Genomic DNA, 15,413 nt, shown 5'->3' on the forward strand with positions numbered 1-15,413 from the left:
CTTAATACTAAAGCAAACACAATCAATAATTCAAACCGAAATAAATATCTGTGCCCAACTTTAAACGAAAACGCGAAATTTAAATTACTTCGCGACTTAAATTACTTCGCGATTTAACCCGTAATTAGTTTCTCGGAACATTAATATAAATCCGCGATTTGCCCAACATAGCGATGAACTTTAATAATCAATATCATTTCATTAGTATAAAAAATCGCAAAGTGCAAGAAGGCCTATCCTCGACTAATAAATAAGACACATAAAAATTATGTTACTATTCATGGGTATAATAGATATTCGAGGTTAGTACGTTCGTAAAGAATTCTAAATAATACAACTAGTCATTCGTGTCGATTCGGACCTTTTGTCCTACGACATGATTGGATGACCTGAGGAACGGTAAAATATACAACTCACAATTAGATGTGAATTCGTTGACATCGATGCTGCAGTAATTCGGAAGAGGTCATCACCAAGGTAGTCATCAAGAAAATATTATCGAATTCCATGCAGCAATGTGACTGTATTAACGTCTATGTATGTGTCTCTATTCTTTTAAAGTCGTTTCTGTAGTGATGATCTGCACAAAAAAAATCAAAATTTTAGAATTAACGTATAGAACTGAACCGATTGTATCAAAATGAATCAATAATCAGACAACATTTTTATTGGTAACACTAAATATCATATTTCATCTTAATCGTGTCATTCTTAATCTTTCTATCTGGTAAATCAACCTTATTTAATCAAATAAAGTTATCACTATATGTATATATATATATATATATATATACACTAAATTTCTAAGCGTAGATATTCTATCTTTTAAATCCATAAATTGTTTTCATGGCAACTATATTATTGTGAGTGTTATTTTCTAGTAGTAGTAAACTAAGTAAACATTGAGCGTTTATTTTCTACACATATCTTATTTCTTATTTCTTTATTTGACTACACTCGCTATTGAAAACATATCTTTTCTAGGAATTTGACGACTCTTATTTATGCACGCTTGACTTATCTGCGAGTCTTCCTCTCCCCACTCCTCGTCAACCGAAATTCGCCGGCTAACCCGTCGCGCGGGATCTAGTTTAGTGTCGAATATCAGAGCGATTAGGTGTGTTTTCGTGTCACTCTGTAGCAGATACATATTTTTCTTTCCATTACGTGGCATTTTCGTAGTCATTTCTTCATCGCTTAAAACCACCCTATTGTTAACTTCGTAAAATTAAGGTATTCTTTTGTTTAATGCTTTGTTATAACTTATTAGGTTAAGTAAATTACGATTAGATTAATGCGTAAATGTTTTAAGTATAGAAAATATGGAGAATTGAATGTAAACAATTGTAAACCAAATCCACTTCTAAATCTGAGAGGTCAAAATAAAAATAAATTATTATTATTATTATTATTATTATGTATTATTTGATTATCTTCTTTTTTTGATTGCTTTTTTTGCTATCAGATTTCCTGATAGCTCGTATAATAAGCTTTCAGGACTATTTTAACGTTGACTATTGTTTTATCTTTAAATAACGTATTCTTTTTATGTATTTATTTTAATGTTTTGGTTTTCTTTTATGAAGACTATTGCTTGATAGCGAAGAAAACTTTGAAATAGTAGAGGGACTCTGTGAAATTCAAAAGAACGTCGAAGAATGATGAATTCAGGAAAAAATTTTTGTTATCACAAATATTGTAATACGAGTATTACAAGTAATCGTGTGAATTACATATTGGATCATAAAATCACGAAGTATCGGATCCTGTGGAAGGTTGTGCCTTTCTAATGGTGCGTAATCAAATAATACATTTTTCTTTTTAACTGAATGGTTTTATTTTTAAAAATAATTTCCATCGTATTTAATTTTGTCCTAGCGCACGAAATTCAAGTGAATAAAATAAATTTTTATTTAAAACATAATTGTTATTGTCGTTATCAATATAGACGCGTAAGTTAACCCTGCTGCAATCTTCGAGTTCCTCATATCTTGATGTCACTTTCGTTTCAATCGGAAAAGAGCTTTTAATGTTTTAAGAAAATAATTAGAATACCATTGAAATTACATACATTAACGGCGATTGTCTCTTATTTCCTACATACATAAGAATTTTTGTAACGATAGAAAAATAAGATTCATAAATAACCGAAAATAACCTAAAGAGCGCAGAGGGTTAGGTAAGAGGGTTAGATATCCAATGCAGTAAAAATTGAATACATTATATACACAATGAGAACAATGATATTAATAATGCGTCGCGAGAGCATTTTCTGAATTAATTTTAAATTAATTTAACGAATATGACTTGGCAAACATATGCATATCGTGACGATAAAGATTTTACAAGAATTTTGCCAACAAAGGAAACAATTTTGCTCAAACTTGGTTAAATTGCATTTTGGATATGATCAGTTTGGAATTGCGATTTGGATATGAAACTCCTAAGTTTTCTGATGGTAACACACGAGCAATTGTGATTCTGCTTCATAGATTATTATTTAAATCGTCGTCGACGATATTATATTAATTATACAGGACGATTCCGAAGTGCGGGTATACTTAAACTTTCGAATTTTGTTTTCTCGAAAACGAACCCCCGTATGAAAAACATCAATTCTATATATTTAACTTACTTTTCCGGGCGTGCCGCGACATCAAAATCATCCTGTATGTAGTAAATAGTATAAGCAACATTACGCTATAACATTCGTCACTTATATTGGAATTCTTGTCTCCCTAAATCAGTCGATTGAACGTATTGTAAATAAAAAACACTAAAACTAAGCTAATAACGATTAGCTAAAATGACACACTAAAGTGACACACTCGCTTAAAAATTGTTCATATCCGAATTTCGCACTTGATTGAAATATCAAATAGACCTACCTTACTCTATCAAATACAAAAAGATACATACGTTCGGATTTTCATTGGACGAAATAAATATTAATAATTGCGTTATTCGACGGCATGCCTGAATCTCTCTCAGACTACACTACCAAACGGTTAAAGATAATAAATGTGGCAACACTCGCGTGAAATATCTAATGCGATTATACATATGTATATAAGAAAGAATATGTATATAAGAATACGCGAGGTTAACTACACAAGTATTACATAGAAACGAACCTAATATTAGGTCCTAATTTTATATTAACCTAGGATTGAAACGGCCTATATGAAGTATGAGACCCGTTGGATTGTGCCGTACGAAATAAAGGAACGGCTGGTCCAATTTCAATCTCGGCTTCTCTTCTGATCTTTCTATAGTCCTCATTCTTTCCTTGAACGAAACTGTACGATAGTTTGCCGGCTCCATATTGACTGTCCGTCTTCTTCTACGGGATGTTTGTTCGCCGATGTGTCGAGAATTTCGTAAAGTAGGACTTGCTGGATAAATTTCCATGTGATGTCGTCCATTAGCGATGTTTTCATCGCCGCACGTACTGAATAGATTCATCTGGAAGTGACCAATTATAGAGTAAGCATATATAGAATACGTTTACCGTGAATTAAGAAAATTTAGAGAAACAACTTGAAAGAATTTTTTGAATAAATTGAATTAATGGATTTGTATTGCGTTTTTGCTTTAGGCTTATGGTCTGATGATCTTACAGGACTAACTTAGGAACTGGTGCATATAATTATTAATTTGTCATTGATTTGTAAACTTTGGTAAAATCCACGCACTGCCATTACAGAGTGACTGAAGTGTTTAGACACTTATAAACGACAGAGTAAGTGTTCGACAGTGTGCGACACCCTGTGTAACTACCAGTAATCTGTAGAATTACCTGTAAAACGTCGGACAAGAAGAGACGATTTCCAATTCCATTGATCCCTTTGAAGTCAGCGTTAGACGAAAACAGCTGATCGAGTCCCATCCTCTTCAAAGCAGCAGTAGCGTTCACAATGGACCGATGACTAAATTTGGGTACTTGTAATTCAAGGCTCGGTCTAGGTATAAGAACCTTCAGTAGCTTATCCCAAGCTCCATCTTGAAAAGCTTCCTTGATAAACCTCTGTTCTAGTCGATCCAAAGTATCACCGGGTGCAGCGTGACCTTGTTGACCTGGTACGAGAAATATGGTCGAAACGAGCTTATCCACACTTCCAATGGCACTAACAGTCGCATCCAAACTGGGCTCATAACCGGCAAGAACGTTCGATCGCCAAACGGTAGCCGGAACGGGGATCAATTTCCTCAGTCTATGAGCAGCTGAGACGGCAAAGTATAATTCCCCGTCTCGGCCTGTTGTACTCGCGGAACTTGTGTTGCAATCCGTCTGAAACACATTTGCTGAAATTGTAGCCAGCGGTGATCTTAGAGGAACCGTGTTGCTCTTCACGAAATCCTTTATTCTACCGCCAGTCTGTTTCCTAATCAATAGATTGGTTCGGCGACGCACGAGATCACTGATAGTAGCGAAATTTACTTCGGTCACCAATCCTTCGTAAAATTGTTGAGCTTGCTCCTTATAAAACGGCAACAGTCTTCTCACCTTAGCTTTATCCGCAAATAATTCGCGGACAAACGCCGCGTTCGCGATACCTTGGTGCCTCGCCAAGCTCACCGTGTCCGTTACGTTCTGGAAAATAAGATGCGGGTTGAAAGTGGCCACATTGTCGAGTCCAAGTATTTCGTTCATCTGGTCTGACGTCGATCCTCGAGCACCGAGGAAGATCATCGCCAACAGACTAGTCATGCCAAACGGTGAAAGAACGAGCGATCTTCCAGTACTCAATTTGCTGTTCGCCGCGACCCAAAACTTAATTGCTAGTTCGTTACAAAGCCTCGAAAAATTGATAATATCGGCACTCGCGTTGCTCGTGCTAGTATCCAATCCACCGATGCTTTTCGAGGCATTTAGGGAAACAGTCGATTCCGCTTTGTTCGCGGGAGTCGATTGATAATTTGAGGGATATTTTGTCGAACTCGCGTCTACCATCGTCGACATTGTCGATGTCGATGCCTCTAAGTGCTTCGTTGACGTGGTAGATCCCGTGGTGAATTCTGTCGACGATGGAATTACTTGGTGCAACGATATCCGCTGCCACGTGTGCTGATTTATGCTCGTGTTGTTCATTTTGCTCTGTAACAACGAACTTGGAGAATCATTCATCTTCTGATTTATGTGCGACTCGTTACTGTGTAATTTACTTGCGGCTCCCAGCAACTGCGTTCCTATCGAATTATTCATACTGACATTACTCTTATACGAATATATTTCAACGGGAATTTTTGTTTTGTTCTCCGATCTGTTCCAATCTACCGAATTCATCGTACTACCTTTGATCTCGTTTGATTCCTCCGTGATGGAATTTAGAGCAGTGGTTATCGATTCAGGAGTAGACGAGACAACGGAAGATTTCGTATCGCTGAGAGGCGTTGTGGTTGTATTATTCAAAATATTGATCTTATGTTGATCCTCGGATGTATTAGTCAAAATATTAATTTTATGTTCGTTCACATCTGTGTTATTCAAAATGTTCATTTTATGTTGGCTCACGATTGTGTTGTTCGTAATGTTAATTTCTTGTTGGCTCACGTTTGTGTTGCTCAAAATGTTCGTTTTATGCTGATTCAGGGTTGTGTTGCTCAAAATGTTCGTGTTATGCTGATTCAGGGTTGTGTCGTTCAAAATGTTCGTTTTATGCTGATTCGTGGTTGTGTTGCTCAAAATATTCGTTTTATGTTGACTCATGGTTGCGTTGTTCAAAATGTTCGTTTTATGCTGATTCACGGTTGTGTTGTTCAAAATGTTCGTTTTATGCTGATTCGCGGTTGTGTTGCTCAAAATGTTCGTTTTATGCTGATTCGCGGTTGTGTTGCTCAAAATGTTCGTTTTATGTTGGTTTACCGCTGTGTTGTTCAAAATGTTAATTTTGTGTTGGTTCGCGGCTGTGTCGTTCAAAATATTAATTTTATGTTCATTCATAGTTGCGTTGTTCAAGATGTCAGTTTCGTGTTGGTTCATGGTTGCGTTTCCCAAAATGTTGATCTTCTGTTGGTTCACGATCGCGTGAACCGTATCATTCTTTGCCTGCTCTTCAGTCTTCTTTAAAGGACTTTGCAGTACGATTTTATCTGTCGAACTCTCCACTGGATGCTCCTCTGCGTTAGATAAATTCGCGATGACCGTGCTAGATTCGCTCAAGTTCGTCGACAATTCATCTATCACGGTCTGATACGTAAATGTTTGTTTGTCGTGTTCTGACGACGTTTCTGTCGTGTAGTCTAGGTATGTTATAGAAGTTTTATCATTGTTTTGCGATGCTCCCTCAGTAATATTTTCAGCATTCGCAATTGTGGTTCCTGTGTTTGTACTTGTCGAAGCCTCGTTACTCGATATTGTCGTCTCGTAAGTTGATGTCTGTTCGTTAAGCGCGTTATTCGCGAAGGAAGTTGATATTCCATCGGCGACGGTAGTTTTTACAGCAACATCAAGGGTAGACGACGCTACTGTCGTAGTTTCCGAAGCGGTGGACAGTTCGTTTTTTAATAGCGAAGATTCAATTTTCTGCTGGTCGGTAAACAGGTCGTCCTTTGTTGTCGACGTTCGATAAATTTCATTCTCGTTTGTCGAATCTTTTTTCGTTGTATCATTCGTGCCATCCTCGTTAACCGAGGTAGACAACTCCAAATTTGACGTAACAGTCTCTGTTGAGTTGAGCTTCTCAGGAGATGACACTGTTGTCTCCTTGAATACAGCTTGTGTTTTATTTGTCTTCGAATTGGATAAATAAGAATCAGCGATGAGCGAGCTTGCTACAGTGTTAGGTAACAAATCGTCCGATAAATCGTTCGGTAAGGTGATTGACTCGATAATGGGTCTATTCGTAGCAGGTGAGGCGGTATGAAGCATACTCTCGATAAGCGCTATCGCTTGTAAAACGTTGGAACTAGTAACCGGCGTCTCGTTAATATTCGTCGTTGGCTCTGTCACATTTGTCTGAACACTCGTTATACTATCAGATTTCGTCGAAATATCCGAAACGTTTGCCGTTTTATCAAGCTCTGTCGTACTCATCGAAACAATCGGCGCGGATATAGTAATGGAGGAAATCTTCTCTTGATCAGGATCGAACTTCATCGTCATTTCGCTAGACGATTCCTGTATACGTTCTTCGGACGTGTTATTCGCATTTTCTAGTCGGTCATCGTTGGTCGTGGAAGGATGCGTTGTAATTTCGGAACTGTCATTACGTTTTCCCTCGCTTTCAGTGGGAATCGACTGGAACCCGAAAGAGGAAGATAACACGGGAGAAACGTCATTGGAGATTTGACTGATCACGTTTGATAAAGAATTTACCAGCTCCATAGATGGAGAAGATTTTGGAGGCTCGATCGGCTCGCTTAAGGGATCAGTTGCTTTGGTTACTGTGTCGTGTATCGTCGTCGATGGTACCAAAGTTGTTGTTCTGTATTTATTTGTACTTGCAGGAGTACTCGTGGTCGATACAGAAGACTGCGGTGGCAATTTCGTAAAGGATACAGAAAATTGTAACGGCGGTTTGGTAAACGGTAGAGAAGACTGTGATGGTAATTTGCTAAACGGTTTGTTAGTGTTTTGAACTTGATTCGCTTCCATCATGGACAGTGTCTGCGTTTTCAATGGAACTTTATCGTATTCCTGGTTCGAAATATCGGTCGTTGGCTTCGTCTTCGTTTGTGTTACCAACGAAACAGTCTGGTCGGTAACAGTTTCATCAATGTGCGATGTATTATATTTTGCCTGTAACGTTTCACTCGCCGTTAGACCGATGTTATCGTAACTGTTTTTGATGGACTCGCCTATGTTCGATGAAACAGAAACGCCGGTGGTTGTTGGTTTTGTAATAGCACTTGTGGATGCCAGGTTTTCTTTGTCCCGAACGTTAAATCCGTAAGTAGTAGTACTTTCTGACAACGGTATCGCCCCAGTCACCTTATGCAAAATGGAACTCTGAGTGGTATAACGATTGTGAGCCATCAATTCGACATTTTGCTCAGTCGTGATGACAGATACCGGGATCATTAATTTCTCCGTATAAGAGATAGTCGTAGGTTTCGTAGCAATTGTCGGCAGCGTTTCGTTCTTCTTGATTTGCTCGTTTCGTTCGTTTGTATATTTGTTAGTATTTTCGGGTTTCGCCTGTGCAACCGTTTCACTTACGTCAGGCTTCAGCGAATCGGAAACCGAATTATTCTGTTTATGTACGACATAGATGGCAGATGATGACGGTTTCGATGTTGGCTTTTCAACGTAGTGGCTTTCTTCGACCTTATTTCCGTATTTGTCACCGGCCAAAATAGCTGGTAAAATATTGCTCCACTCGACGTTCACGTTTTCTGGGATCATCGGGTGCGAGCCAGAGAGCGTCGATAACGGTTTATTCATAGCGCTTTTCAGTACGCTTTGCACTTTTTCCACGACGTCCATTACCTAGAAAAGATTTTAACATAACGTTACCTCGTTACTTCTGCAAAGCTAAGAAACGATAATAAAACTTGGCGTAAATGCGCGATATTAGACACTGAAAGACGTAATTAAAATAAGTTAAATATTATTTCGTCGACGTGAAGTACGTATTAAAATAGGCGATTTTTCGTTAGAAGCCTATGCTATGAAAAATATAAATCTTAGAATCGAGACGGATAACGAAAAGATCTTAAACAAATTGGATATGAATAATTTCTTTCAATTTTCACTCTTGCGGCCGAATTTTCTATTTTCTCGGTTTAACCAACCACTCGTTCTAAGAACTCGCATCTTACTTTACCTTCTTTCCTCCCGTAAGTATATCCTCGGCTTTTTGGGGCTCTTGAATATCCATGTTAGAATGATCCGGACCTCCACTCGCGATTAAAGCTTGAATCTCTTGCATAGTCATTTGCCTCGTGATCATATCGCCTCTCTCGTTGTACGTGTAAAATTGAAATCCGTCGGGTTTCAGTAAATTCGCCGGAGACGGTGGCAATCGATGAAAATTGACTGCGGCCGAGCCAGGTGACCTGTTGTTTCCCGTTGCACGAACAACCTCGTTCTTCGTATCTTTCGATTCTTTCGATATGCCCGATATTGGCTGATACGTGTCCGCCCTAGAAATTCCAGGGAATTATAAATACGTGAAACTTCTGCAAACTAAAATCGAACGAGTCGCAACCCATTGGAATACCGATTCTTCTCGAGCTAAACGCGATGTATACTAGACCATTGGCAGACCGTCTGGCAAAGGATCGTGCATGCCAATTAGTTGAACTTGTCATTATTGTGCTTCGTACGTACATTTTGTATCTACGAAATACAATAGACTCTTGATTATCCGATCAACCGAACGAACCACTATTGGAATATCAATCGACGCGAAATTTGGATGCAAGTAAAAATGTTGGATAACGCGAAGGTTCTCTTGTAAAAGAAAAACTGGGATACAGAAATAGAAATTGGAAGAAATTGTTATATTTTCATTCGAATGTTCTTGATTCCCTTTAATATCGATATTTATAAAGTGGTTATTCCAGTATGCAAAGAATGTGTGCCACGATCAAATCGTACAATCGGGCTTTTACCGTATTACAAAATTGCAATTTCAACTTAATATCCACGAAGAGGATTTTTGCGAATGACCGTACGTTTAAGTAAGCTAAAGACACGACGAAAACGAAAAAGGAAAGACAGACATACAAAGCGATGTAAAAATACAGAGGAAACGTTAACGGTAATTTCGCTATCGTTTAATCGATCTACCACTTGTTTTTCACGATATATATTTTGCAACGTCGGCTGCAAAACTCGATTAAGAATCTCTCGCATCTCTCTTGCGATCTTTACGAGCTTTTTACTCCTCCGTTTCTAGCTTCCGCGCGATTCTTTTCCAATAACGATCTCCAATCGCTACATCGGCTATTCTACGAAGCAAGGACGCGCGTGGTTACATCCCGTCGTTATTTATCGTCGTGCTTCTCGTTCGATTCATGCACGAATCATTGAAATACTGACCTAGATTTAAAATATTTCATAGGCAGCAACACGGTTGTGGTGGTTTCTGGAAGTAGGCGTTCCGAAGCCAGGCTGAGACTTAAACATGCCCACAGCACAAGTGTCGCCAAAGTGGCATGGGACGATTTCAACGACATATTTCTAATGCCTCTCCTCTTGCACGATCTGCAATCAATAAAGGACAAATCATCGAGTCGCTGATTTATGTCTATCTACGTAAAAGACAAAGACCGACTAGCAATGATACGGTAGACCGGTGTATCATACGCCAGATCATAGCAAACACCGTCCATATCATAGAAAAATGATCGTGAAAATAGATGGGAAGAAATAAACGGGGGACGAGTCTGTTTTCTTTTAGGTGAACGACCCTACGGTTCCTTGTTACCCTCTTACGGATCATCGCCTTAACACGACGACCGGTTCTCCGTCGTGTTATAAATCGCTGAGTAAATCGCGATTTACTCGAGTGCAGCTTGCGAACGACTTTTATCGAAATTCGCTTGAAACCTATCGATTGAATTACCAAACAATTACCTGTTAATCGTATTTAATTGTTTAACCGTAGGCACGTCGACTTTCGAACTAAATGAACGATCTCTTCGCGGGTAGTCGATGTGTAACTATCAGTGATAAAAGGAGTAAAATGAGAAAGAGAATATATATTCTATAGTTCGCGTTGGAAGGAAGAAACTTGTTGCACTTGATTCGGAATATCTGGATTTCCCGAGATATCGGGATACACCGGCGCGTGTCGTACGAAGAAAGCGGCGTACAATGAGATTGCGAGGAAACGTGCGATCGAGAAATGTCGACGACAATCCCGAAAATCTACAAAATATAATAAACGAAATGTTTGGTGGAACGAAAACTGCGTTATTCGCGCTCTTGAGCGCGTTAATTGTATTTCTTCGCCGTTTGACGATACCCTGCCTGCTGAATGTTCCCTTCGGCCAACGTTCATCGTATCTGTATCGACGATTGTTTCTAGTACAGCGACGATATTCTAGCGCTTAACGAACAGCGAGATACTTATGCACCTCTGTACAAGGGTAAATATCGAGACGATAAATTCAACTACCTCGATTAAAAACGTGATTTAAAGGAATACTGCTGCGAAGATTAACACTGCGTGCGTTCGACTTTTCCTTCTTCCTTTTTCTCGCTGTCTACGTTTCGTTTTCCTCTTTTTATCCTTTGCCGTGTCTTCTTGACAGCGCGCGCAGATCTGTATTTCTTCCCGTATCACCTGCCGTCTCTACTGTCTTCCACCTTGGACGAGCGCGTACTACGTGCTTGAATCCTCGGTTAAGACGAGTGCATCGGACTGAGAAAGAAAAGTGATCGAAGAGGGGGAACATAGTCTTCGAACGAAAAGATGGAGAAAGGGTGAACTTGGAGAGTGGAGATGTTGGTTGGAACGGTTTACGCGGGGGGACAGACGAATGTCGGAATACATGGGAATATATATCGAAAGAAAAAGGAAGAAAGAGAAAAGAAGGAGGGATAGTATGAAGTTGAAGGACCAACGTGTAGAGTTGAGTTACGCGGGTAAAAGCAGATGTAAATCGAAGGTGGAATAAAAGATCGGAACCGATGCTTCGAATCCGTGGACCGGGCGATGCGTCGCTTTTGCATTTCCAGATAAAAGCTGCGTGCTCTTTATTTAAAAAGAGAAACGAATCAACCATTCGCTTGTTGTCCATCAATCGTTGCTATGATATCATAATATTTCTTAATAACATCGTGACACCGTTCTTCCACGTTTCTTCCACGTTTCTTCCACGGAGATCCATTTCTTTCTACGAAAGTGATATTAACTTCTCTTTTATTTTTAATTTCGTAATTCGTTGCAGTGAATGTATTGTATTTAAGCTGGTAAAATGATATTTAGCCGGAAGAAATTAACAGCGATTAACGGTACACCGACTGAATAAGTTGGCTTCACGATGATACGTAATTCGTAACGAAAGAAATTTTATCGAAGCTACTTTCGTCAAAGTATATAGACACGTGTGACTGTCTCGGTCTTTCTTCTTTCTTTGTTTATAAATGTCCGTACGAATTTGTATGTTGATATTGCGACAAAAGATGCAAAATACTTTGTTTTTATATACGTGCATGTATCTTATTTCTATCTATTCTACGATGAGAAACAGCGACGAGCGCTTAACGGTATTCGTTTATTCTACTTCCCTTTCCACTCTGTTCTCCAACTGTTTTAAGAAATATTCGACCGACTTGACCTGCTGCCCAAAAATCGCAAAAGTATCACAAGAGTAGAATGACATATAGGAAATACAAACGAGATTCTACAAATTCGTTCGTGTAATTTTGCCCGTGGTACCTCGATTGTTCGTCATCGGTCACGAGTTGAAATTCCACGATCATAGCAGAAACCGTAATTGTTTATCGCATAGTTGAAATTCAGGATAGCTTGATATTCTTAACGCGTACAGGTTGCCACGAATATTGGAAATAAATAATTTCGCGGTGGCAGAAAAAATTGCGATCGTAAAAATACCAGACGATCTTATCGTTTTGCTTGTTCTCAAATTCCACGTTCAAAAGATATACGTAATTCGTTAATTAAATTATAAAGACAGAGAAAGAGTAGGTAACAGACACAACTGTATGAAAAAGCACGAGCATCGACGATCGATCAAACGGTCAAATGAAAAATGCTTCGGATCGATCTAAAGGCACTTCGCGTCATATTCGATATCGTTGAAATAATTGAAACTATATGATATTTTGATTCGAGGCGTTTTTCTATGGTAACGCTGTAGTATTTGATTCGCGTTTATATTATCTCTATTATTCGGATATCGCGTCAAAATTACAAGACCGATAGAGAAGAGGCCGAACACACGCAACATGAACGTACAATCGAAGAATTCCGGAGAAGAAACGCGTTTCATCGATGGAAGCGAATACAGGGGCACTTGGAACGTACTAGGAATGGAGGGAATTGGCAAATTCGTTCTGCCGCACAGTTAGTATAACTACCAAGAAGTATTACAGAAGGATCTCGAATGCGTTACTTTGCACCTTCCTCTATGAATCGTTCGGGAAAAGAAAGAAACAGAAGGTGAAAGGCATTATGGGAAGAGCAAAGAAAAAGAAAAAAAAAGGGGAAAAGAAAGAAGCGACCATAATAGGAAATAAAATGCAGGTGGTGAAGTGTAAATAGTAAAAGAAAAAGCAAGAACCAGAGAGTATCGTGTGCGTATGCGAGATACGTATGTTATCCTTTGCGGAACTCGGAATTAAGTCTTCTAAGATGTACATGCTAACTCTAATAATTGTGTCTAAGAAGTATGTATGTACAGCACATGTACTGGTTTTTGAGCACGACATTGAGCATTTCTCGCGCGTAAGTCGACACGTACCGTTACGCGACCATTTTCGTCGCTTCGTGTTCTAGAGTTTGTACGCGTTTTTCATTTACCCATAGGCTTAAGAATCCCGGTCTTAAAATACATACATTCACCATACAAATTTCACCAACACCATACATACACACACGTACGCGCACATTTATTCTTTCTCTTCTTCTTTTTCTCTCGCTTCGTCTCTCTCTATATATATGTATATATATATGTGTGTGTGTGTGTGTATATATATATATATATTTATCTCTTATATATATATGTATGTATATATATATATATATATATATATCTTATTTTTTCTACCGTTAGGTCACTTGCTCCTTTAGTCCCCTTCTTCTGCATTTCAGCCTCATTTCAGTAAATAAACCGAATCTATCTGCCCGCAATAGATGCCATCTATGAAGGAGAGTTTCGCGATGGTACATATCATGGGCATGGTAGTTTATATTTTCCTCGCCTACAGAGAATAGATGGAATTTGGTCGCAAGGTGAATGTAAGGACAAACGATATACCTTTAACGATGGATTAATTTTTCGTAGCCATAACTGGGAGTACTGCAGATTCCCTGACAGACGGTTGGTAAAACACGTTCCATTCCTGAAGGTACTTTATAGATTAAAGATAAAGATAAAGCTCGTCGATCTGTAGATTGTCCCGTTTTCATCTATTATTAGAGATCAGTCATAGATTATTAATTTGTTGTCATGAAAAAGTGGTTGAATGATTTCAAGAGGGTCGTAACTTGTTGTAAATCGTCCTTTTTGTAGGTAGACACGTACAGGACATGCGAAGATCGCCGATATTTTGTTTTAATAGGAACATATAATTTTTAATGCATCGATCAATGAAGGTCGTTGGTAAATTAATTTTTTAACATAAATGAATTAACACGTTTTTTTATGGGGAATAAGGAGTTGCGTCAATTAGCGCATTTACACTATTATAGCCACACGTATTAGAACTTGGTGATACAGGTTGAAGTGCTTCTTACAGGTTGATTTAGTACAGGTTGAATACTTCTCGTTACTTCCGTTATTTTACTCGCGTCATATGTGTCGTATAACGTAAAATGTTAAATAAAGTAAAATTCTTTAGACTTTTTTCCAATAAATGTAACGTGTATATATTGTTTACAAAGTGTATTCACGGACAGAAAAATTAATTAAATCCGTACTTCTCGAAACCATTCAATTATGTCCCAACCATTCTTCTGAAAGCAACTAATTTGCAAGTAATTTGCAGTAATTGACTAAAATAAAATACTACGGATATTAAAATTAAAAATAAACTACACTGCGTCATCGTATCTTAAAAAACTTACTTGACTTGTTAAGGGAAGGGGCTAAGAAAGAAAGAAAAATATGTCTTTCATTAAAGCAACGTCTTTTAGATATCAAACGTGCATTAAATACGGATTGAGACCTGGTGGAGCAACATTACGCACAAATGATCGAAACGAATTTCTTATTCCCCCTACATGCTACGATGCAGGCATTGGAATTTTTAATCCATGTAAATATCATATTGTATCCCACCAAGACTCGAAAAAGGTACGTACGTCGAAAAGAAAAGTCTGTTATGCAATAATTTATTAAATTTTCCAAATATTCAAAGGTACTTGAAATACCAAATACCAAATTCACTCGTTGGATACAGAAGAACTGTCAGAAAGCGTGGTCCGAGCCAACCGGAAATCGAAAAGATCTTTACGAAAATTGGTTTCCCGACAAATTTGACACGAAGTTTCTTTCAACGCTATTACCATTTTCGAACGAGTCTTTCGAACCTTGGTGGAAAAGGTACAAGCAAAAATACACAAAAATTAAATAATTGCAAACATCAATTTTAATCATCCCTACCTCTATTTCCTTTAAGATTGACCACCTTTCGTTCAGATAGCAAAGAAAAGACTCTAACTAATGAAAAAAATGAACATTTCCAAAATCTTATTGACAGTCTCGTTGAATTTCATTGATTAAAACAGGAATGTAAAGGATACTTCAGAAAGAAATCACGTTTTCAACTCTAT

The 15,413-nt window shown here is 38.2% G+C and overlaps 2 protein-coding genes across 3 annotated transcripts; one reads left to right on the forward strand and one right to left on the reverse strand.

Annotated features, from left to right (window-relative positions):
• Positions 1-1,818: 1,818 nt before the first annotated feature.
• On the reverse strand, positions 1,819-10,125 carry LOC100642902 (mucin-3A). Of its 2 annotated transcripts, XM_048412637.1 has the most exons (6): positions 9,989-10,125; positions 8,769-9,087; positions 7,319-8,431; positions 5,651-7,240; positions 3,800-5,494; positions 1,819-3,465 (listed from the first exon to the last, which is right to left on the reverse strand). In XM_048412637.1, the coding sequence occupies exons 1-6, from the start codon at positions 10,123-10,125 to the stop codon at positions 3,154-3,156; spliced, it is 5,166 nt and encodes a 1,721-aa protein (XP_048268594.1). In that variant the 3' UTR covers positions 1,819-3,153. The 2 variants fall into 2 exon arrangements, with proteins under 2 accessions (XP_048268594.1, XP_048268593.1); XM_048412636.1 differs by having other exon boundaries at positions 5,651-8,431.
• A 1,599-nt stretch (positions 10,126-11,724) lies between these two features.
• On the forward strand, positions 11,725-15,412 carry LOC100648802 (MORN repeat-containing protein 5). The gene is made up of 5 exons (XM_020867064.2): positions 11,725-12,983; positions 13,773-13,959; positions 14,775-14,934; positions 14,999-15,183; positions 15,260-15,412. Exons 1-5 carry the CDS (start codon positions 12,866-12,868, stop codon positions 15,357-15,359), a joined length of 750 nt encoding a protein of 249 aa, XP_020722723.1. The 5' UTR covers positions 11,725-12,865; the 3' UTR covers positions 15,360-15,412.
• The last annotated feature ends 1 nt before the right edge of the window (position 15,413 follows it).

The sequence above is a fragment of the Bombus terrestris genome, chromosome 15, assembly GCF_910591885.1.
Source record: "Bombus terrestris chromosome 15, iyBomTerr1.2, whole genome shotgun sequence".
Classification (NCBI taxonomy): Eukaryota; Metazoa; Arthropoda; class Insecta; order Hymenoptera; family Apidae; genus Bombus; species Bombus terrestris.